Source organism: Tinamus guttatus, unplaced genomic scaffold (genome assembly GCF_059628265.1).
Source record: "Tinamus guttatus ecotype Peru unplaced genomic scaffold, ASM5962826v1 Tinamus_guttatus_pri_ptg000090l, whole genome shotgun sequence".
NCBI classification, from domain to species: domain Eukaryota; kingdom Metazoa; phylum Chordata; class Aves; order Tinamiformes; family Tinamidae; genus Tinamus; species Tinamus guttatus.
In genome coordinates this window covers 3,225,407-3,249,547 of record NW_028288624.1, presented here as the reverse complement: position 1 = coordinate 3,249,547, position 24,141 = coordinate 3,225,407, and the positions used below count along the sequence as shown (strand labels likewise).

Sequence of the window (24,141 nt, the reverse complement as noted above, 5' to 3'; positions counted from 1 at the left end):
TGTTTAGGCTTTTTGTCTTGAATGGAATTATACCGTTTACCTGGTAGTGTAATAGCCCATGGTGAAATCTGTGTAGCTACAAATAGCTCATTCCCAGCAGTTTTAAGCCAGCTCCAGTGCCCCTCTGCTGCATGGCAGTACATCACGCAAAAGTAGTTTCATGTTTCTACATATACTTTTTGAAATCATAGGCTAAATTAAACAAGCACACTTCTCTGAAACAAATCCGCAGAGCATATTTTTCCATATCTACTTGTTTTAGTTGTCTTTTTTTCTTTATTAACTCTATCTTTTATTTTCAGAGACATTTTGGATTTCAGAAATGACTAAAAACTATTGAAATAGCCTATTTTTTGCTGATTTTCCCTTTCCTCTTTCCCCACATTTCCTGATAAAATTTGAAATTACAGTTTATGTAAGACTGATGTTCTGAGGTGACTCATGTTCTCCATGCTGCAGCATATGGACAATACATCTGACTGACTGTAACGTAACGTAGGTGTGAGGCCCTTCTTCATCTTGTAACAGAGCTGTTGCTCCAGCATGTAACGTCTCACTGCCAAATGAGCAAATTTGTTGTTTGCATGCGGAAGGCGTGATGGAAACTTGTGTTGTAGGTTGTGGAGTGAAATGATATTGCCATGACAACCTTGAACAGCTTTCATCCATCGACATTTGCATCTTTCTCTTTGGCATTTTCACAAATAGAGTTTTCAGGGATTTTTTTTTTCTTAGTATTTGAGTAGGATGGAGTATTAGATTTGATTTTATCATAGTGCTAGAAGTATGAAAGCAGAGTTGGTGTATAGGCTACAGGAAGGTTATAGTTATTTAGCAGATTGAAGTTAAACTTCTGAACAAGCGTTATATAGGAAGAAGCCCTAAAGTTTTGAAGCCATCAGGACAGAGAAAGAGAATGCAATTCTGATAAACTTGTCTTTTCCCAGTCAGTCCTGATTTAGATGGTGGAAATCATGAAAATAATCTGTTCTGCATCTCTAATGTTTCTCTTCATTCCCAAAGCAAATAAAATGTAACCCCTGCAGCTGACACACTTTTTAATATAGATAAGATTTTCTTTTTTTTCCCTTTTTTTTAAAATAAAAAGTAACAAAAAACATTGCACAGCCTTTTGTTATTTAAGAGTCTTTTCTTCAGTCTTCTAGCATTTAAAAATGGGACATAAACAAATTAAGAGAGAACTCAAATCAAACTATGTCTTACTTATTTTTGTTATCTGAGCAATAGACGCGCTTTACAGATAAAAGGCCGTATTCTGTTCATCTGCGATGGAGCTAGTGGAGCTGTTCCTGGCTTTCATGCAATAGCCAGGGGAATCAGCCACACTTAGTACCTGAAGAGGAGGGAAGGAGCTCATGATCAGAACTTCCAACCAGTCTGAAACCATTAAGTAAGTCATGTAGTACCAGTTCTCCCAGGGATCTCTTCCTTTATCTCCATCCTCTCTCTCCAGGGCAACTCCAGGGTGCCAGAGAAGGACTCTCTATCCAGACATCTGAATACCAGCAAGCATAAGCAAATGTCCACAAAAAATCCCAGCTCACTCCTTCACTGTGTTTGATTTTTTGAGATCCCCACTGATAGTTCTTGCATAGAGCAGCCTTGGGCTGTGTCCTGCTGAGAAGCACATGGGCACCTAAAACAGATGTAGGGAGAGTGGCTCAGAACACAGATGACTGGAGGTCAGCCTGCAGAAACGACTAATGAGAAAGATTTTTTTTTTTTCTAAAAAAAAGGTGTTTTTTTTTTTCTAATAGAAGTTAAAATCAACACAGATGTTCCTGCCTCTTTTTCCTGTGTTACGCTCTGGGAAAGCAAACCCATGGCAACCTGAGGACTTCTACTCTGTGCTAGCACTGTGGCAAGGTCTTCCCACACCAGGCTGAGTCGAACCATCTGACGGTGAAGTTGCCCATAACTGCTGCCCAGCAGAGTAGGTGTTACATTCTCCTGGTACTTCAGAGCAGCTGAAAGCAGTTGAGATACCACCAGCCTTTCCCAAGGAATCAGACTGAGTAACTTCACGTTGTCATAGGCATGTCAAGAAGTTGGGAAGCTGGTAAAATATTTGAAATCTCCAAATATTTGATGAGCGTTAACTCCTGGTGTGTTTTCCCACAGCATTCATGATTTGTTAGGCTCTAATTTAAAGAGTTTCAGTCCTCTGAGGGGCATGTGCGGTAGCTGCCCAGTCACTGCCTGGAAGCAACCGGTGAATTGCTCAAGTGAACTGCTTCTGAACACCCTGCAGGCAGAATTTCATTCAAAACTGTTAAGTGAAAATTATGATTAATGATATATTTGCCAAAGTTATGATCAGTTTATGAATGATTCATGAAAGGAAATACGAGAGCAAATAGACTATGAATATCATTTGCAAGCAATAATTTAAAGCAACTTCATCCCCCAAGACAAGGTCCTTCTAGTCTTGTATTTAACCTAACAATAGACCATGGTGCAATGGGCTGGTGCTGTGTTGTGAATAACTTGTTCCAGGAACCCCTGGAAATCAGAGACTTCTGGACAAACAGAAGGTCCATGATCCCAGGCTCCCTTCCTGGGAGTGCAAAGGGTGGATTCCCACTCGGTGCCAGGGAGCCCAGCACACATGTGCTCCGCAACGAGCAGCCGGAGGTGCCACAGCCCAGTGTTCGAACAAGGACTGAGCCACAGGGCAGAGGCAAAGAGCCGTCCCTGCCCTAGGTCTGCATCCACCGTGCTTTCTCCTGCGGGAGTACAATTTACATCTGGAGTCTCTGTTTTCCCTGTCAACCTCTCAACAAAACTAGTGTCCAGTGTTAGCTGCCTTCAGAAACAGAGAGTGTGGTACCAGAGATCCTTTTAAAATATTATTTACTATTATAATTCTCTTCTAAAGAAAAGCTCATCTGGATGCAGTCCCTAGGTTGCAGTGATGGTCTAAGGATTTTGTTTTGTTTTTCACTCATTTTTCAAACATAGTTGATAAGGAAATCGACATTTTGCCAAGGGCACTCAGTGATCACCAGTCATCTGGGTTGTCACAGCCCTCCCTGCCTTTGGCAGGCCCTCTGCTCCCACACTCTAACTAGTGCACTAACGCTTTTTTTCCATTCTCCACCCAAATCCTTATGTAAAATCCTAAAAATATTAGTAGCATCATGTTTAGCATTCCTAAAGGGTCCCCTATCATCCAGATGGAAAGTGTCTTGCAGCCTGTTTCTCTTCTCTGCCCTCACTTCCCTTTGGCAGCTCCTATCAGCTCCACTCCAGCTGTAGCTCAAGGCTTCCTCTTTCTCTTAAAAATAACCATCCTCCCAGGGGGAGCCTTCTGTAGAGCCCCCCAGGCAAATCCATGGCTGTGAGGAAACCCCTCTGTGCTAAGTGTGCATAGTAATAAGTAGATTTCTTACCAGCCTTGTTGAGTCTTGATATTCTTCTAGGAATACATGACGAGGGTCAGCCACTACAAAAAGGAGAAGGAAAGGTGCACGTGACGTTACAGGGATGCTTCAGGGATGTACCTCAGTGCTTTCAGGGATGGGACATGGTGACTGCAGCGCTCCACAAAAATGCACAAAATGGGTTAGGGGTTTGGAAATTGCTTTTCTTACTACAGTTCAGACCCAGTAACATTTTCCATATGTTACTTTCAAAGATATTTTATTGCAGTAGCTGTAACAAGAGCAGGCACTGGAAAAGGAGACCATCTGCGTGCTTATGAATGGAAGAGATGGCAGAGCCTGTAAACGTGTTTATCCTGCAGACTACCCTGTAAAACACATTGAGTCTATGCATGGAAAGCAGCCTGGGCTCTTGGTGCAACAAAGAAGCAGTGAACTGAGCCACATTGGTGAACGAAACACATCGTCTAAACAGCAGCTGATAAGACTTTTTTTTTAAGAAAAGAAAAAAATACCCTTCTTTTTAAATATTGTGTTGTCAAATAACAGTCTCTAGACTGATAAAATGCAGCACTCTGGCATATCACCATGGTGCACAGCAGGATCCTCGGTTCAAACTAGCTGATAGAAAGCTTGATGTATCCTTGTTCTGCCAGCTATCCTTCAGGCTGTGCTTTTAAGAGAGACAGCAGCAGTGAGCATTTGTCTGCTATTTCTTTTAAAACCAAGATTCTTCACAATCCAAAGTTAACAGATGGGCAGGAAGAAATGAGGGCATTGAGCTGTTTTGTTGTTCCCTCAAAGTCACTGGGCTCACAGCAAGGAGAGGCTGGCACAGGTGAGAGGAAACTTTGTGCTTAAGCTGCAGAGCCTGTTGCTGGCCCCCGCTGCCTTGAGTGTACCCAGTGAGGCTGTGCAACCGGATCGGGAGCTCCCAGGGGAAGACCTCCCTTCTGCTCGCTATGCACCTCAGGGTGGGAGACATTTGGCACCCATCAGCATTCATGGCCATACCCCCAGCTGCATCCCTGGCACTGGCACTGCATCTTTCCCACTAACCCGCTCCGTCATCTTGCTTTGGATCTGGAAAAAGGAAAGAGGCAGCCAAGGGAGAAGGGATGCCAAAGGAAGATGCATCCTTACCTCCATTGCAGTCATCGAAAGCTGAGTTCCACCTTCCGCTAGGTTTTGAAATGCATCTAGGGGTAGGATAGAGAACAGCATGGGTCTAGGAGGAAGCGAGGATGTGAGGCCCACATGAAGCTGCTGAGAGTGGCTGCAGCACAGAGCCAGGAGGCTCCGCTGCACTTGGCCTTTCTCATACACTGCCTAATGTCACCATGCTCCTGTGCTGGGGCAGCCCTTCCTTTCCCAGGGATCACAGCCTGCGGAGGCACATGGGATGCAGCAAGGTGTCCCAGGCGTTGATCTGAGAAAGCCACACAAGACTCCTACCCCGCGCTCCAGCCCACATGGCCAGCTGCCCCCGCTCTCATGGATTGTTTCTATAGCCTGAAGAACGGCAGGAGAATGGAAAAGTAATGAAACCTATTTTCCCACAGGGCAGCTTTTTGCTGGTCCTTTTCCATCCTCCATGGCTGTGAGTGATCACAGTGCGCCCTACAGAGCAATGCACTTGCAGTCATTAGTATGCCTTGCAAACTTCTCCTAGGGAATATGAATGCAGATGCTGCTGTTATTCACCCAGACTTTGAAATTATCGCTGTTGAAAGTTTTCTGATGGAATACTTTGCAGCCAGAAAACTCAAATCCATCCAAATATTGATATTCTATGAACACATTTTTATTTCAGTTTGTCTAGGAGAAACAGTCAAATCCAAGTGTTTGGATAAAGTTGAAATGCAGTGTTTTCAGTTCTTTTTATTTATTTTGAAATTACTTTTCGCTTGGAAGTGTGCTGCTATGAACAGCAATAAAAAAGAGAACCAAAATTACAGTCTGCCTATCCTAGAAGGAAGCATTTCCGTAGGCTCACCAGACTCCTCTCTGGGATCCTACTTCCCGCTCTGACTGGAAAATCATTGTAAGGTCATGAATATTTCAACACCTGCTTGGCTCTAGGCAAAGCACAAGGCTGGCTGCAAGGTGTGGGGCCAGGGCACTGCAGCCTGCTAGGCCCACTAGGCCCTCAGGATAGGGAAGTTTCCTGCGCTCACAGCCAATGGAGTTACCTACAGCTGAGCTGAAAAGGGTAACTGTCCCTTGAATGCTCCATTTCCCCTAGTTAAATAGGCTTTGCAAAGAAGCTGCTGCTTTTGGCTTGGGTCTCATCTCTGGCCATCTTGAAAGAATGAGTGATTGGTACAGATTTTTATCTTTACTGCTGCATTCACATCATCGTAAAGGTGGATTGCTTTTTACTCCCATTTGGCACAGTTATCCTCTCCTGTAAAAATCCTATTCACAGTGATTTGAAAAGTTTGAAAGAAAATATATTCCACATCAAACTCTCTGTAAAGTGATAACTAAAAGACTTGAGAACAATTTTAGTTACTCATTACAGATAGCAATGAAACTTTCAGTGATTCCTTTCCAAATGAATTTAAAGGAATTGTCTTTATACTGGCATGTAGTATGCAAGAGGATTCTTTTAATATTGGGAAAAAAAAAAAAGAGAGATACTGCTCCAGCCATAAGAATTTCTGTCTACAGCAAGTGGGCATATATAATAACGGAAATATGGATGTTTAAAAGCTATCTGTTTTTTAACGATAAAAATATTAAAATAAGAAAACAGACCGTCTTTCTCAGCTGCCTCTGCTGCACTCTGTTGAAATGCCATTTTGGAGCAGTGCTGCTCACCCTGACCCCTTGACCGCTAGTGGCCCATAAAACATCAGCCATAAAATAAAAACTGGCCAAAACCTGAATGCTCATTTCAGCACACTGCTAAAGCCCAGTTCATTCCAAAGGTGGTCTGAGCCCACAGGTCGCAACTGCTGGTTTCTTAAACTGTCCACATTTCCAGTCAAAATGCTTGTAATAATAACGGTAAAAATTATGTTTATGCAAAGCATAACTCAATTTACTATTAGGCAAAGCTTTTGCTTGCAGACACTCGCTCCTTATGGGTACCAGAAAATAGATGCACACAACACAGGCCATCATGACAAGGACCTTAGGCCTTTCATTACAGCAAGTAATGAGAAGCTGAAAGGAGAAAAGACAAGACCCCGGTGGCAGGACTCACAGGTCATGGTCTCCAGGCGCAGCAGGCAGCAGATGAAGTCAGAGAGGCCGATCCTGCCGGCGGCATCGCTGTAGCGCAGGGCCAGCAGCCGCAGGAGCTGCTGGTTGGCGGGCAGACCTGCAGGCAAGACATGGAGGAGAGGGCAGTGGTAACACAGGCACTGCCACTCTGTCTTGTAATTCCAGGTTTGAGCATAGCGCTGACAGCACTAAAAGCTGATTTACTAAACAAGAGAATTTTTCAGCAGAGTGCTGCTTGATGATGGCTTTAGGTTAATTTACTTTCTGGACTTCAGAAGACAGTCTCATTTCCTCATCCCTAGATTCTAATGGCTCAGCTGGAATAGGAAACATATCTTTCCAGCTTCTTCAACCAGCTGTCAGGTTTTCAGTTCTAAATGAACTCATCGTGGGGCAAAATTAGATGAATAATCAGAGGAGGAAAAAAAAATGTTTCTTTCTACCTGTAGAGGGGAAGATATCACTGATGCAGGTGGATTATCATGTCCCCACATTGTGGTTGCAATCTCTAGGTGGGAAAGATCTCCAGAAAAGTCACTTACATTTCCTAAAAGTTTTGTAAGTGGACATGCAATGCAAGATCACTGCCAAGGGCCCCTGTGACAGTGAGCAATGACCCCTTTTTAACTCTTTAAAGGCCATGGACATATATTGAGTTCTCTCTGGAGAGCAGGCTTCAGCAAAGTGCTGCTGAAGAGTTCCTAAAATCACACCCTACACTAGCAGAACAGTGATGCTTTGGCACAGTGAGGCCTAGGATATGCTTTCCCTGAATTCTGTTCACCTGGCAATGTTTCTTAGGTAACCTCAGTAGCAAGAGTGAAATCTAAATTCTCTCAGTTACCAAAATATGTCTCAGGTATCTGCTGTTTCTTGTTACTTTATTCCCCATGCCTTTCATCTGTTGGATTCCTTGCTCTGACTGCAAAGGCAGCTCCAGATGTCGCTGCCTGGCTCAGGAGAAGGCAAGAACAGGCCAAATGTTTCATTTTTCCTCACACTTTCAGCCTTAGTGAATGTAGCCAACAGAGGTCAGTACAAACTAAATAACAGATTTGCGCTGGCACTTTTCCTTCATGAACTTGCTCACTGCCTGGGAGAGAAGCACAGAAGGGCTGAGATGGGAAGGGACCTCTGGAGACCAGCTAGTCCAAACCCTGCTCAAGCATCCAAATCACTCTGGATTTTTTTTTTTTTCTCTTTGAAGCTCTTTCTTCTTCCCTCTTTCCCTTTTCAGCCACACTACCACAGAGAAAACGGTTGCACATCTGGGCATACCTGCTGCACGTATCGCACTCTTCAGCTCTGATGCATCAAGAAATCCAGAACGACTTCTGTCTTCCCTCTTGAAAATATCCTGAAAAACAGCAAAAAAAAACATTTCAAGCCTGCATCAGCATGCCCCAAATTTACTACTGCATCTAATTATGGAGATTATTTTCCCCCTTAATAAACGGGCTACAAGCAAATGCAACAGATTAAATGGACCATCACAAAGTGGATTTTTTTCCAGCAGGAAAAGCACTACACCATGACTCCTTGCAACCCCTACCGCCTGCTAGACACATGATCCAGAAAGCCTGTCCTTAGCTCTCCATGTCTTGGTACTTCCCAGGTGTAAAGGCAACATCCTGGTCTAACAAAAAAAGAAAGGAGTAAGGAAAAAGCAAAGGTTAAAAATGATTAGTTAGTGTGGTGGGAGACACTAGAAATGGGCCCCACTGAGCTGTGCAGCCCTTGAAATATGCCTGCCCTCAGACCTTGGGTATCACGAAGCACCGGCACCCTGCTCATGAGAAGCACGGAGCTCGTTGTCGGCAGAGCAGAGGCTGCCCTCACATACCGCATACTTAGCCAGGCATCTCCAGAGGCTCCCAAACTCCTGCAGCGTGAGCTGTCCATTGGAGTTGAGCTGTGTGTTTAGTTAAGAATATAGCCGTTAATGAGAGCTACACGCAGCTGTCTGCACTGCCCAGGTTGCTGCCTGGGACTCAGCTTCATGCACGTAAAGGGAGGCAAAAGGTGCAGTCGCTGCTGCCTGTTACAAGGTGTGTGCCAAGAGCCTCTCTGCTCTCGACTGCATTTAAACTCACCTTTTTTGGTACACTGTACAGCTGCTAACACCTGTGCTCACAAACATCAACTGGTTTGTATTTATATGGTGCCTTTAAGCACAACAGATCCTGCAGCGCTTGCTCCGGGTTACATTAGACACTGAGCCCAGCAGCCCTCTGGATGGAAAGAGACCCAGTGCTCCAGACCCATGTAGCTGGAGCACTTTGCAGTGTCCCTGTGCATGGGGCAGCATAACATTAACCTTGGCTAGATCCTTCAAGCCATATAGGATTATCTTTGGCTAGATCCTCCAAGCAGAGCAGGCACCGAAGGAGAGATGAAGGAACTGATCCTCATCCCTGCTCTCAGTAGTCACGGGCAGCCTTTGAGCTGTAAGCAAGAAAACAGCTCCTTGCCATAGACCAGTGTCAACAGACTGCTTCTGGGATGCTCTGAGGAATATGTATTGGGACTTGTGACAAAGTCTGTGCATCACCGAGGAGTCCTAGGCAGGCATGCAACGCTTTGCCTATGCAACTGGGGTGGCAAAAGTTCTCAGAAAGCCAAACCCATCTCCAGTGAAGTACAAGCAGACAGTGCTACTGACAGGAAACTTGGCTGAGAAAGGTTGTTCCTGTCTTTGCAGCCAGAGTAGGTCACGCTGCATATGGGTTGTATGCAGCCCAGAGACTAAAAAATCCATCTTGAATTAAAGCAGAGCAGTAGCTGTGCCAGCTCCTCGCATGTGCCATGCATTCAGTGTCCTCTTAGATGAGAAGGGCTTCAAGAAGAGGGGAAGATTTATTTTCTGGGGACATGAAGGAAGTTGGTAAGAGAGAGGCACTGCTGGTCATTTTTACTCACTCTCTGGCAGTTTGTAAAGGTCTGAAAATGTCTCAAAGTTATTCTGAGGCATAGAAGAAAAAGACAGCAAGCAAGCAAGCGAGAGAAAACACACCAGGGAGAATTTATGTTTTCATCAAGAAGCCCTCTTGTTCTACAACAGCCAGCAATGTATTTCCAATGTTGTCTTGTTAACAGTAAAAAGCCTCCGTGATCCATCTAACTAGGGGAGGCTCACATGGCAGGATGAACAGCCTGCCAGACACATGCCTGTGATTCAGCAGTGACAGAGCCTTCCCCTTGACACCAGCGTTTGCTAGAGATGCTGGCAGGGCCGCGGCTTCCCCAGGCAGCTGTGGGTGCAGATGTGGCGGGAGAGCCAAGCTGCACGTGGGCTCTGCGCTCCCTCCTCACCCCAGCCTCTGCCTGGGACCCCAAGGCCAAGGGCTTCCCACCCACAGTGGGGCAGTCGGAGGACAGTGCCTAGTGGTAGCGGTAGGTTTCAGACTGGGCGCTCATCTCAGTCTTTCAGCAGAGACACACTCAGAGCCAGGGCACGCGTGGCAAAGTCCTGCACAGGCCCTGGGACAGTTATTTATTGAGGCTTGTGGCTAATATTTACTTGCAGGTTCTCACAATGGGATGCTTTGCTCAGCCATAACTCAAGGCAAGGATGGGCACCGCTGGGGAAGTTTATTGCTTCTGCTGAAAGGATACATCCATCAGCGCTAAAATGCCTCTACACGAATCGAAGCTGAATCTTCCTCCCAGGCTGGCCATTTCGTCTGCAAGGATTGACAAAATGGAAAAAATCAGGGGGAGTGGGGTGAGTGTGGGAGGCGCTATTGCCCCATGGGGTGAGCTCTACCTCCAGGTCACTGTTTGGAGGGGAAGGGCACATCAGACTGAAGGATCACGCCCCTGGAAAGCTCTGGGACCTCACTCATGCTCAGAGTCAGCAGCAAGGAGGGCAGCATGGGGCAGGGTAGGCACCATGTCATGGGGGAAAATGCCTCCACAGCACTGCTCAGTGCAGGGCAGAGCATAGGGAGAAGGTGCAACCCAGGGGTTGTGCAGGCACAAGTACATGATCTTGCTGGCAGCCATGCATTAAAGAGCCTGCTGGCACCTGGGCTGGGCTGTATCACCTACTTCATGTGAATGATGCTCTGTGAGAATGAAGAAGCCCTGGTAGAGGCACTCCTTGTTCTTTAGGCTGCAATAGTGCAATAGGCCATGCTTTTTTAAGACCATCAGGACACCACTAAATCCTCTAATTTACACAAGAAGAAGGATAGGGAAATGTGAAAAGGCATTAGCTGAGCTGTAAAAGCTTTACCTTGCAAGACTTCTTCATTAAGGAGTTGATGCAGCTGTGAGGCATCAATAGCTGAACCCTAATGCAGAACAAAACAGGAAGAGAAGTACGTGAGTACAAGGTTTTCTTCTGCCTCATCTTTGTCTCAAACTTCTTCACACAGGCACTGTCTTCCTCTCCGGAAGACACTTGCAGCGCATTCAGCGTGACTGCCTGTGTCATTTTCACCTTAATGCATTGATATAACTATTAACTGCAAGAGGTCTATTGTGAAAAGACTTTTGGCAGTGATTTTTTTCTTCTCTTGAGTAAGTCGAGGAGTCCTTTATAAGAGTTTATTAAACCATTAAAAGCATCACTGTGAACACACACAGTTTGGCTGAGAAAGAGCAGGAATCAATTACTTAAACACTGACTGATGTCTGGTTTCCAAATGCCATAAAGATAAATGGAAAGCGATGCTGATGAGAGGAGGGAGTAGCCAGGACTTTCTAATTGTCCCCTTTTCTTCCTTCCTTTTTTTTTTTTTTTTTAAGAAATAAATCAAAGGCAAAAAATGCACATGCGCAATCCCACCACCAGCATCACCACAAATCTCCACTCCTGCTCTGATATATGGGGCTAGCGAATCTATTCTAGCTCAATGTTCCTTTTTTTTTCTGGGGATTTTGGCAGATTAGTCAATATTGTTTCTAGGATATCCACTTGAGGATAAATACACATTTCAAAAAAAAATCTAAACAGATGGCTATGAACATCGGAGATTACTTTTTTCTTTTAAAAATCCACATGCCTTTTGTGTTTCATTTTTTCATCAAGATGTTGCAAATAAGGTACCTGATTAGCATATCTTAGGAAGATAGTCTTGTAGGAGCTGTCTTGGTTGACTCTCGGTTCCTCCTGGATCAAAGAAAATGTACACACAAATAATTCAGTTGTTCAGGGAGCAGTTCAAGACCTGAGGAAGATGACAGAAAACAGGCGGGATGGAATTCAGCAAGGAAATCAATGAGACTAGAGATATGAGGTCTGATCTTTGCTGGTAGTCCTTAGTTTAGACCAGTGGTGCACATGAAGATGCACCTAGAAGGCTATAACATCATGAACAAATTAAGTAGAGCAGCTATGGACTTTCCCTTCTCTACTCCCTTCTAGATTCCCTTCTAAGGCAAGTCTGACTGTACCTGAGCAACACTGCGACATCTGAGAGAGTCAAGTGACGGGGGACACTTGATGGAAATGGAAATCTGGTTAAGCAACATCAGCCTAGCCCCGTAATTCTTTCTCAGGCAAGTGCGTTAAGAGATAATCCACACCAGTAAGGCCCACTTGCTTGGGCAAGAGCGCAAGCAGTAGGTGCTGTACTTGTCCAAAGTAAAACACTGGTTAAAGACACCTGCCAAAAAGACTGACAGCTATTAAGTGGAAAGGATAATAAACCACCATTTACCTTATCTCACTAACGGACCTTAATTGCAGGTCGGAAAATGAATCAAAGGAAAAGGACCCACTTTTTCCTTCTCCTGAAGCAGTTTTACATCTTGACGTCAAGGACGTGCACTTAGACTGCATTACTATAACTAACAGCCCACGCAGAGGTGCGGGTTTGCAGGCGAATCTAGCTGCAAACACGAGGAAGACGGCAGCACTGAATAGACTCAATCTCTAACAAACAGACTTAGGTTCTCTCAGTTTTTCAGGTGTAATTTTCTCTAGGTCTGTGGAGATACACTGCTGAAAATCAGAATAAATCTCTCTGGGGCATGGACTGCTCTGCTTAATAAGGTGCAAACTCTAAATGAAGTCATGCCCACAGGGAGAACAGGTATGCTCCTTCCCTCTGGTGTGCCTCCTTTCTACGAAGAGTCAAACTCATGCTGTGATTTTTTCTTCAGTCTCCTCCACCACATCTTCTCATTTGACACTCATTTTACAGACACTGGGACAATTTAATGTATTTGAAAGACTCTCCCCCCCTGCCATTTGGTTGATCGATGGGTTGCAAAGTGGGAGGGACAGATTGACAAAATGACTGTATAAACTGTGTTTCCTTAAGAAAGCAGACTATGAAGGAGGCAAGTGTGAAGAGAAAGGCTTCAATCTGAACCCCTTCTCCCCAGAGAGGCGCCCTTCTTGGCCACCTTCTCTCACAGCAAGGTAAGGGTAGGGTGCCCAAGCTGAACTCGGGACAGAGACCAAGTAGTGAAGGGAGACAAGGGTAGTGCAGTTGCTGCTGTGCAGGAAAGAGAAGGAGAGAAAGTTTGGCTAATGACTGGTCATGGTAGCTCCCTGGGAACCATTCACCACCACCAGTCCAATATCTGGATCAGTTTTCATAGCCTCTTACCTTCGGCAGCACTGGGCTGGGCAGGTAGTTTGGCTTCCTGGAAAAGAGTTGCAAGAGTCACACTGGGGGAGAACGGCCTTTCTGGTGCCCTGATTTGCAGATGTGGAAGGAGACAGGCATCTATGGGACCACTCTTCCTGGCTGTGGTCCAGCAAGCTGATACAGTTCAGTCACACCTTCAATACCCCTCCCAGGTCTCCCTATGCAACCTCACATCATTTATCTTCTCTTCACCAAGTTTAACAATCACAAAAATAAGATCAAACACTATCTGGAATAAGAGCACGCAGGCTATTAAAAGGTGAGATGTTTTAAATGCTTGCAGGCTACACAAAATTCATCTGGGGCATGGTTCTTAGAGCTGCTACAGAGGTTGTCTCAGTAGCAGCATTCAATGTTTGAGGTTTGTTTTCAGTGAAGAATTTAGGCAAGCCAGAGGTCTGCAGTTTTTCCTACACTTTCTCCAGCTCACTGTGGGGCACCAGCCACCAGACAGAGAACATGATGGCAGCCCCCAGAGTGCCCTCTCAGCGCTTAGTCCTTTCCCCATAGTAGAGGGGATGGTGCCCAAACAAGTAGTTGTTGTGCCCAGCACCTTAGGGGACTCCTGTGGTCCCCTGAGGTAGCCTGAAGAGCAAGGCCCAGACTCTCAGTGCACTCACAGACTATCTGAGGCACTCACTGTGATTCTCTTCAGAGTTGTCCTGGAGCTTGCTCATGACCATGTGTAGGAGTTGTAGGCTGCCCTGGAGAAAGCTGCCTCTCAGGGCTGAGCTGTCTGGTGCATGAATCATCATGTTGAAGTCAGCCTAGTCCAAAGGACAGTCTTCTCATGTTTGCTTTCCATAACTAAGCAGTTATCATAGTTGAGTCTGGGATACTTTTACCAGAGGCCAATACCCAGAAACCAATCTCATTTTTAAGATATGGGTCTATGAGGTAATCCCTCTTATCATCTCCACTATATAACTTACTGAAGGAAAGCGACCGTGCAACTGATGTTTTCAACTATTTGGTTAACACTAAGTGCTGTGGTTTCCTCCTTAGATAAACTACAAGCAAATCCTTACACAAAAATCTGGCAATTCCTGTCCTTCATGGTACATCTCGTAGCGAGTCCTATCAGCCAGTCTGTGTAATGAACCTACCCACAGCAACTGGCTCACAGGATCACAGCCTTTCCCTGGGCTTTGCTTCCCTACCATCCTGAGGAGAGTGAGGACTTGATCCTTATGGAGTCCAGCTGGCACAACAGTTACAACTCTACTTACTGTTAGGACAAACAGGCTCTCAGTTCTCCTTTCATTAAAGAGAGATTTCACCACAAGTCTGGCAGGTCAGACATATCTGTTAGATCTCACATCTATTGCTCGCTTGTGTGCCCCAGAAAGTGTGTCTCTTTGCATTGAAGATGAGAGCCTTGATGACTGTGGATGAGCTATTAATCTGTTCTCCAATAGCCCCCCCGTACTTCAAATTGTATATATCTGACACAGCTTTCTCTTCCCAATGCCCTTCTAGAGAATGTTAACAGCAAATTGACATATTAGTTATTTTGACATTGAATTGTTAAATCTTAGGATACTGTAAGCCTAGGGCCTATGAGGAATATATAGCATCATCTTACTCATTGTAGTCTTGATTCTTCAGGAAAATTCGTAGAAGAAATTCAAAATGCTGGTTTTCTGATGTAACAGGAAGGACAGCATAAGTTCCTGGGCTGAGGATAAAGTAGTTGGTCACATCTCTGGCTAGAGAAAAGTCTTGTTTTAGAACTTTGGAGTTCTCCTGAAAGAAAAATATAGAAAAATATACATCTACTCCTCTATGTCAGGAACTAAACTAAGTAAGTATGCTTATAGCAGTCTTACATTCCCACAAATCTCTGAATCTACATTACACTTAAGATGTCTTATCTTCCTCACTGACAGGCAAAAAGTGCCTAGGATACAGCCGCTATCCCAGATGAATCAAAACTGCACAAGGGTGGAGAAAGTGAACGAAAGAGAAGGTAAAATGTGGATGAGTAGCTTTGAATTCAATTTCATTTAACATTCAGCAGTCTGGAGTTCCTTCATCAGGGAACCAAGGATGAATACTGCTACAACAACTCTCCACAGCATGACCAATAGTGGTCAGAGACTTCACAAAGCCTCTCATCCAAATGACAATGCTTCAGGAAATTCAGCCCAAAACTTTCAGAAAGTGTTATAAGAAAATAGTATAACCTGATCTTTCTTCTGTTATTCCAGTATTTTTGCTGAGATGAAACAAATACAATGTAACAGCTATTACTATGCTGACATGTAAAGATAGCATAATAAAAAACCCTTACTAAACATATTCCCCAAAATATATCAGTGTGTATAAATTCCATTTAGAATGGTTATACAGCGTGGCAGAGTTATTTATGAGCCATGCCTTTGGGAGAAAAAAACATAAAACTGCTATTCTTGGAGAAAAAAAGATGACTACTGTTACAGAGTTTGGGAGGTGTGCAGACTGCCAAGCATTTTGGGTCAGATCTTCAGCTGATAGAAATGGGTGATGTTGCAAAGAAATAAATAGCACAAAATCCTTTTTTACTTCTGGATCTCATTACACATTCCTTCTGGTAAAAAACCAGAAGCAGATTAATATCTCAGTGAAGTCAAAACTGGTGAGAGATAACAATCAGGCCCTATACATTGCTCAGCTCTATCACACAACATTAAACTTCCCTCACAGCCACGTATTAGTGTTTCATGTCTATATTTAATCAAAGGCTTCCTAGAGCTATCAGATATGTCCATTCAGTTTTTCATCCTTGACTGCGCTGTATTCCCCTCTCATCCTGCCAAGGGATAATATCCATTTTGCTTCACAGCAAAGATTTGATGCATCTCAAAATGTACTGAATGATGAATAATGTTGCTGATGAATAACAGCAACTGAAAGCTGTTGAGAGAGGAAGAGTCAGGCCACATGAATTGTTGCAATTCGACCTGCAACGAAAACCCATGTAAACTTCTATGCAGACATACCACCTCTGGTTACCCTTCAGCACTGATAGGAGAAGTTGGGAAATAAACCAAGGGAATATATCACCATACATGTACCGTGGACTGGGTTTTACTGCTCTCCGGGACAGGGACAGGGTTGACTAATAGGAGCTGGTATGACAACTCTCATAATATATATGTGGGAATGTTTTCTGCATAAGCTGCTGTGTCAATTTGTACTGGTATCACCACATTACTAAAACCTATGATGTGGTCCCTTTTGTGATTAGAGTAGCATAGCAATCTACTTTTTTTTTCCTTAAACTGACACCGCAAACTTATCCTGGTGCCCTTGTTAATGGCCTTGCTACCCAGAAATGTCACGTTTCTGAGGAGAAGCAGAAGCCTAACTTGAGCTTGGGCTGAGCAACCCTTGGAGCCTACATCATGCAGATCTGACATTCACTGAATTTCACCCATCCTGGGAACATACTGAGAGAGAGAAAAATTAAATGAACACATCTGAGGATCAATTTGAGGGGAGGAAAGGTGAAAAATAAATACAAAGGAAGAACAATGCAAAATTGTCCTCTCTTTTCCCTCCCTGACTAGACAATTACTCTTTCTGAAGGAACTAGAAATTATTTCAAAATAATGACTGCCTTCCCTTTTTTTACAGCCCAAGAGACGATTTAGTTCTTCATTTCCATTTATCAGTAAAATAAGCCACACAGAAAACAACATTGCTCATGAAGCCTGATTCTGCTTACCCTGAAGATCAAAAAGCCTATCTTGAATTTCTGTGCATCCAGTGTATTATCAGCATATTTTTGTATAAGTGAAATGACCACATTATAGCTTTTGGTGTCAGAGTCTGTCACTTTGAAGAAATACTGGGGGTTCCTCGAATGTGCACCTGTTAAGAAAGCATTATTACATTAGTCGTGGTCACACAATAGTGTTTACATGCCTCTTTAGTAGTCTGTTGTCTTGGATCTTGCTTATATAGATCCAGAGGAAGATGCAGTTCCTTTTCCAAGACGCTTCTGATAATAGCAGAGCACTGCAGTCTCTACATTGTCACTAGGGTGAGTTGAGGCATCTGGAGTTCAACTAACTGGCCATTAATCAACCTAGAAATCTCTGGCAAAATAGTAAATGCCATGGAGATTTCCCAGCCCTGCATCATGTGTTTCACCTACACGGTACACCTTCTTTGAGAGAGGAGAGCAGCAATTTTCAACCCCCAGGCAGACTCAGTGGCTGAGCAGACAAGGACTCTGGCTTGAAAATTACAACACATAGAAGACAAAGACAAAATGGGCCAAGCTTCCCTCCTTTCCTTCTGTTAGTTTTTGTCATGGAAAAGACAGCTGGAAGGAAACATTTTCTTAATAGCAAGTGTCACTGAAAAGTAGGAGCAAAATGCTCAAACTGGGGGCAAAGGATTAAGGTGGCATCATCTGCTCAAAGTGGTCCGGACTTTAAGCCAGTAGCTATATCGTTGGCTTTGAAAGTTGCATTGTAACATGAGACTGTTTTGGGACATGGACCCAGCTAGAGGATCAGTGGCAAAACATACTTCTGAGGATGATGACTCCCTTCCCATGCTCTCCGTTCAGCATCCCCACCTCCTCTCTCAGCCTGGGCTCTGATGGGTCTCACTGTCTTCAGTGCACAGCATCACATGCACTATTGTAATATCATGCCCTGAGGTGGTGATCACGGTTATGAGAGGACTGAAACCAGTAAGCACAGCCTGACTGCTGCTGAGTCAGGGATCGATGCAGCAGATTAAAGCAGCTCCTTCATTGACCAAATGTCATCATCTTAGATTAAAATCACAAAGCCTCCAAAGTGATGCAGCAGCAATAAAAGTAAAATTAAATAAAATAATAACAATAATAACTATCATAGCAATAATAATGATAATCAGAGCTTGTAATGCCAAAATAGTCCTGGCACAAGCAGCAAACCCAAAAGTCTTATCTGCTCAAAGGATTTTTCTACATTCCAAAACAGAGGCTTGGAGCAGAATTCTTTCATTTCATATCCATTTAATTTCGAATATTACTTGCTCTGCGAAACCAGCCACATATGTCGTGAGATCAGACTTTATAACGAGGTCCCTAGTAGTGCCTACTGCAATTGCCTGAAAAAAAGACACGCAAGCACATTTTGATTTAAAGAGTTTAGAGTTTCTAAATCACAGCTCTTCTGCTTTAACGCAGCAGCCAGTGCTGCTGCTTTGTTTCTGCCTCTTTAGCTGATAGGTGCTGTAATGGGAAAGAGCAGGCTTTAATAACTCGCAATCAATATTTCTGCAAAGTGGAAATCTAAGTGAGTGTTTCAGTGCAAGCCCTGGAGGAAAGCAGGGAAGAGGACAGGGTGATTGCAGTGGGCATTTATTACCAGAGGAATAGTTGCTCCTGCCTGTGCTGAGCACCTGACTCCTCTGGCAGATGTGCTTGTCCATAGACCACCTGGTGTGGTTCTGATCTCCAAAGTCCAAAAATGTTGGGGTGCTGTTGCATATATACAGCCAGGAAAAGTGCTGCTGGAAGTCTTTACAGGCCATCCTGCAAGGAAGAAGGTCTCACTTTACTGTCTGAGATGCCAGCCACTTACTCATATTCACTTGCAATGTCCTCCAAAGGGGTTACAGAGTAGACTGCTGTACCTGAGCTGGCTGAAGCCCTGCAGAAGTGCAGAGCTTTGGAGACCTTCAAGCCATCCCAAAGCCCCTGTTTAGTTATTGGGCATGTTCAATAGTGCCAGGTGGAGCCCTGCTGTCTCCTGAACACCTCTGCCTCAGGGCCTCTGTGCCCTGCCCCACATCCAAGCTTGGTTCAAGCCTTTAGCATTGACCTTGAACCAGGGTGCTGTTCCCCCTGCTGCCCTCAGAGCTTAAGTATCAGCAAATGTACATTTTCTTCTGACTAACAGCTAATAGGAGGACTCCCCCATGGTTGAATTTGATCTGAGAGTAACCAGAGGTTGTGAAAAGCCACCAGCATCTTCAGACAAGTCAAGCGTGAAAGCTCAGGCACCTATCCCCTCTGAACAGCAATCAATCTTTCATCAAGCTTGTCACTTTACTGGGAAGGGCAACAAGACAATAACTAGGCATCAGGGAGCCAAATTTTCAATTCTTTCACCTTTTTTTTTTTTTTTAAACCAGGCTGTTGCATAATCTCAGCCAACTCCATTTCTCCTGGTCTGGTTCCTTTCCTGCCTCCTGTCAGACTTTGAGACCATGGGACCCAGAAAACCTCCAATTTTCTGTTTTCACAGGGCTAACGCAGTGGTGTCCTAGAAGCATCACTAAGAGCGGAGAAACCCAGTGCCCAGAAGACCCCACTGTAACGAAAGCATTAACAGGACAATACCAGAATTCGCCATCTTCTTTTTGTCTGCAGAGTTCTTCTCTGCACTTAGGCTCAACATAATCCCACTCAGGAGAACTGCGGACAGAAACAAATCAACACACAGTTTTGATAGGCACAATTTTCCCTAACCCTCGCCTATTCATTCATCCACTCCACTTGTCAAGTTGTGAAGGATCGGGAGAGATGGGCAAAGTGCGTGTTGGGGACAGGACTGTGCTCACTACCTTTGCAGTCAAGTCAAGAAAACAGGATGCTGGTGCTTTGCTATATCTGTCTTTAAGTTATAGGTCCCCAGGTGCAGATGGGGAGTCTTGCCTCTGCCCTCCGCATCCCAATTCCACACCCCAGACCTGAGAGGTGAGCAAGGTACAGAGACTTTGCACTCCCTGAAATTATATCGCTGTGCAGAGAGCACATTAGCCAGTCAGTTGTGTTATTTCCAGAGAGAAGGTTTATAATTAAGTGATAATTGTACTTTCTGCAGAGTGTAAGATAAACAAACAGAGCATGAATCAATAATTTATTGATTTATGCAGTTTACCTGTGAATGCGCTCTACTGACATTTCAATTATAGTTAGGATTATAGTGCACCCTTCCAAAAAATGGGAGGATACTGCCGGAGCAGATAGCTATTATCCCTGCCCCTATCACCCACTGGCCCATTCAGATATTGCCTGCTGACCTGTTTTTTTTCTCTCAGCAGAGGAGCTATAAATGACCCTACTACCAGGCAAAGGTGAGATTCTTGCTATTAAATCACATAAGGGTGGAACCTGTACATCTCTCTAATCAGCAAAACACTTGATGCAGTTCCACTGGGTAACCAAAACTGATTTTTCAAAAAACAAACAAACAAAAGACACTATTGCTGTCTGTCCTCTGTATCATTAACTTCTTCTGGGAAGAGAAATTTGCTTGTCCATGCAAGAGCCAAGCAGTCCTTACCCCTGCAAACCTGCACACAGAAGCCAAGAAGGTAGTTCGGTTCAGTCAGTGGCGCTTTGTTTTTGCAATAACTCAGGGCCCCTTTTTGTCTCCCTGCATCCAAAAACACATGAAAATACAGTCCTGCTCTTCGGGACTCTGCTAACTATCCACCTTCCACACTCACGGGCGGGGAAGGAGGGCAGGAAGGTGGATGCACAACTGCAGCGAGACAGCTAGCTAATACCAGCCAGACAGGGCTGGGCATGTCCAGGGCTTCAGGTGATAACATCTCTCATTCATGACTTATCTGGAATTATCCACCATACTCTTGGCAAAAACCATACTCTCAGACCAAAGGCAATGCCTGAACTAGGCTCAGTGAAGGGCACACATAAAATCAATGCTGCATTAATATCCCCAGGGCTGAACAGGATTTCTGTGGGCCGTGGCTTTGCAGATGGAAGTAAGGCTATAAATGAATGGATTTAGAAATGTCTGCTTCATTATCGCAGGTGCTAGGCAGAGCTCCTTTACAACAAGCCTATAAAAGAGCAACTCTCCTTATGAGATTAAAGCTTTAAAGCCATACTCATCACTCCAGGGGCCCTTCCATTCCCCATGGCCCCAAGGATTCCAGATCCTGATGATGTGCTCCCAGCCGTTCTTGTAGCGTATCTGAAAACAGGGAAGAACAAAGGAAAAATAATTACAGCTTCCCATGGACCCAATATTCACTGAAGGCAGAAGCAATAAAACGCATCTTCTTCTATACCTTGGAAGACTGCTTTAACTTTAACTGAGACTAAAAGTCAGTGCCTTTTGCTGCCTGGTAAAGGACCAATGTGTGGGAGAAAGCTGCATCCATACATGTTTCGAGCTGATGCAGGAGGAAGATTAGAGATCTTTGCTATGCCCTCCTTGGGATCTCTCCCTGGAGCCTGTTCCTACCATCCCTTGGCGTCTTGGCTCCAGGCAAGTACGCTCAGAGAAAAAATGTCACTGACTGTGCACCAAGCATAGAGGCTCACAGCCCAAACCACCAAACCTCATGAGCCAAAGCCAGGCTCCTGCCCGAAACCATCAAATAGAGGGGTGATGGAAGAAAACAATTTAGGGAGAACTTAGTGTCCCCTTTCTGAAGTACTTTTAAGTTCCAGGATCCCAAGACATTGTAGCTGCCTTCGCAGCTGGTCGCTTGTCTGGTTTCCTTTTTTGCCTTGCTCATTATAATGTTCCCCATGCACTACAGTTCCCTGAGGTAGTCATGTTCTCAGGATGGGTTGTAAGATATTTTTTATTTTCTCTGTGACAAATCAGTCTTTTTTTTTTCTTTTTTTTCAGATAAGCATTATTAATATTTGTCCATAAGAATTTCTGCATGACTAGAACAGCTTTAAAATGTGGGATTCTTAACTTTTCACAATGCAATTTCTGGCAGCTTGCTATTGATCTGAACAAATGTAGATTTGCAGCCTGTGACAAATCCCAGAACTTCAGCCAATGCTTCTCTTCTCTTCTACATTGAAAATAGAAGAGTGAAATTTTTATGTGGCAGTGTGGCATGAAGATCACCAGAAAAGCTGTATGGGCTCTCTGGTTTGCTCCAGTTGGAAGAATTCTGTTTTTTTTTTTTTTTCCTTCCTTTTTTAAAAAAATTTAAACTACATTTTCTCTTTAGGAAACATATAGTTTAGGATTCCAACACCCTTATCCTTCCCATGGGATCAAAACAGAGCACTGGAACAGGCTGCCCAGAGAGGTTGTGGAGTCTCCTTCCCTGGAGAACTCCCAAATCCACCTGGATGCGACCCTGTGCCACGTGCTCTAGGTGTCCTTGCTTGAGCAGGGCGGGGTGATCTCTAGAGGTCTGTTCCAACCTCAGCCATTCAGCGATTCTGTGAAAATTCATCCATCTCCTGCAAACCACACTGGGATGTACTGGTATCAGATCAGACGCTTGTAGAAATCCCTCCTAAGCCTAAAGTTAATTAAAATAACCTCACAGAAACAGCAGTGTGACTGCCCTCTGCACCTCAGTGGTGGTGCAGGAAGAGATTGCTGGGCAGGAGCAGGTCCCCAGTCTTACCTTTGTAGCTCCTGTGACGGTGTAGGCATGACCCTGCACAATCCCGTTCCTCAGCTCTATGTTTCTTAGCTGCAGGAGGGAGAAAGCACAGCCCTTAACTCCCTGACACATCAACTCACAACACTGGCATTTGACACGGCAGAAAGAGAGACTTGTTTTTGTACATCAGCATCTCAGCATTACTGGTTCCTAAGAGATACGATAGCTGTTCCCGCTGTGGCTATAAAAAAACTACAGTAAATTTAACAAAACTACATGTCTTGGCACGTTTGCAAATTCTTTACCAGCCCACAGCTGGTGCAATTGCAGGATGACTTGGGCTGGGTTGCTGCTGCAGTTTCCCTGATGCCTTGAGCCCAGCGTTGTCTGAACTGAACAGTTAATTCTTGCCTTGCTTGCAGTAGCAGGACATGGTGTCCTGATGAACCAGGCTCTACAGGAGTAATGAGACACATGTGTTCACCTTCCCTTGCATCTCATGGAAACCTTTGGCAAGCTTTTAGCAAAATACATACAAAACGTCACAAAGCCTTTTGCAACTACCCAGCACTACACTCATTGGACCCATAATCTGCAAATCATGATCATAACATCCTCTTGCAGAAGAGAGGTGCATTTTGGCCTTGCTAGGAATTCATTGCCAAGTCATGAGGCCAAATTAGTCCTTCAGGAAAATACCACTCTGTTGCAATGGAATTAGCCCAGAGAGCATCCACAGGATGCTGACTGGCTAGTTCTATAACTGCCTTATCTCCTTCACATTCTTTATTGCAGAGCCTTATCTGCTTCCTATTTCTAAGATTTCTCCAGGCATCTATAAGCTGTAATTATCATACAGAGTGAGTGTGCATGACCTGCTCCTCCCAAAAGAGCAACCCTTTTGAAAACATGCTCCAGGCCTTCCAACTTACCTGTCCTGAGGTGCTACATCCCATCAGACACCGTGACCTGTCAGCTGCTTTCAGTATCTCCTCCAGCTCAGAAGGTGGGTCCTTTAATGAAAACTGTACTTGGACTCCACCCGTGAAGTCTACTAAAGCATCAGAAAGGTAGCCTCCGTGCAAATTCTGGTAGGAGCCTCGCAATCTGGATAAAGGAGAAGTTAATGAGCTCTTACGTCACATTTTAATGAACAACATACAGTGATAGTGTCCTTGACAGACACCCACAGCGAGCTGGAGAGCACAGGGAAAGCCAAAGCGGTGCAGACACTGAGGCCAGGTAAGGAAAGGAACATGACTGAAATACATGTCCAAACACAACACGTGCCCTGTGGAATGAATCAGGCATAGTGGCACCTTTTCTTCTGTATTTACCCAAATTGGAGACAGCTGCCTAGAGTGATTTACAGACAACAGGAAATAATCTGGTGCCTCATATGCCTGTACGGACATTTAAGAAAGATGAGCTGAATCTCAACCTTGAAACATCTTGTTTCTCTCTTTTGAACAGAAAAAGAGTCAAGGGTGAAAAGCCCAAATAGAAGAAGGACTGGTGAGCTAAATTGCTAGTTTTACATTACACCTTGCCATGACTCTTTACAGAGATGGTCAGTATTC

The 24,141-nt window shown here is 44.4% G+C and overlaps 1 protein-coding gene across 1 annotated transcript in view; it reads right to left on the bottom strand.

The window, feature by feature from the left end:
• Positions 1-3,439: 3,439 nt before the first annotated feature.
• The window catches only part of CAPN13 (calpain 13), a 41,996-nt gene continuing 21,294 nt past the window's right edge, over positions 3,440-24,141 (bottom strand). The window contains exons 6-21 of the mRNA XM_010211440.2: positions 23,494-23,668; positions 22,583-22,651; positions 21,086-21,171; positions 19,569-19,643; positions 18,592-18,758; positions 16,950-17,095; positions 14,826-14,986; positions 13,199-13,235; positions 11,689-11,751; positions 10,873-10,930; positions 10,251-10,318; positions 8,479-8,547; positions 7,914-7,992; positions 6,616-6,732; positions 4,548-4,603; positions 3,440-3,466 (exon numbers count right to left, since the gene is read on the bottom strand). Coding sequence (XP_010209742.2) covers positions 3,440-3,466; positions 4,548-4,603; positions 6,616-6,732; positions 7,914-7,992; positions 8,479-8,547; positions 10,251-10,318; positions 10,873-10,930; positions 11,689-11,751; positions 13,199-13,235; positions 14,826-14,986; positions 16,950-17,095; positions 18,592-18,758; positions 19,569-19,643; positions 21,086-21,171; positions 22,583-22,651; positions 23,494-23,668 — 1,453 coding nt within the window. The remainder of the gene's footprint in view (positions 3,467-4,547; positions 4,604-6,615; positions 6,733-7,913; positions 7,993-8,478; positions 8,548-10,250; positions 10,319-10,872; positions 10,931-11,688; positions 11,752-13,198; positions 13,236-14,825; positions 14,987-16,949; positions 17,096-18,591; positions 18,759-19,568; positions 19,644-21,085; positions 21,172-22,582; positions 22,652-23,493; positions 23,669-24,141) is intronic.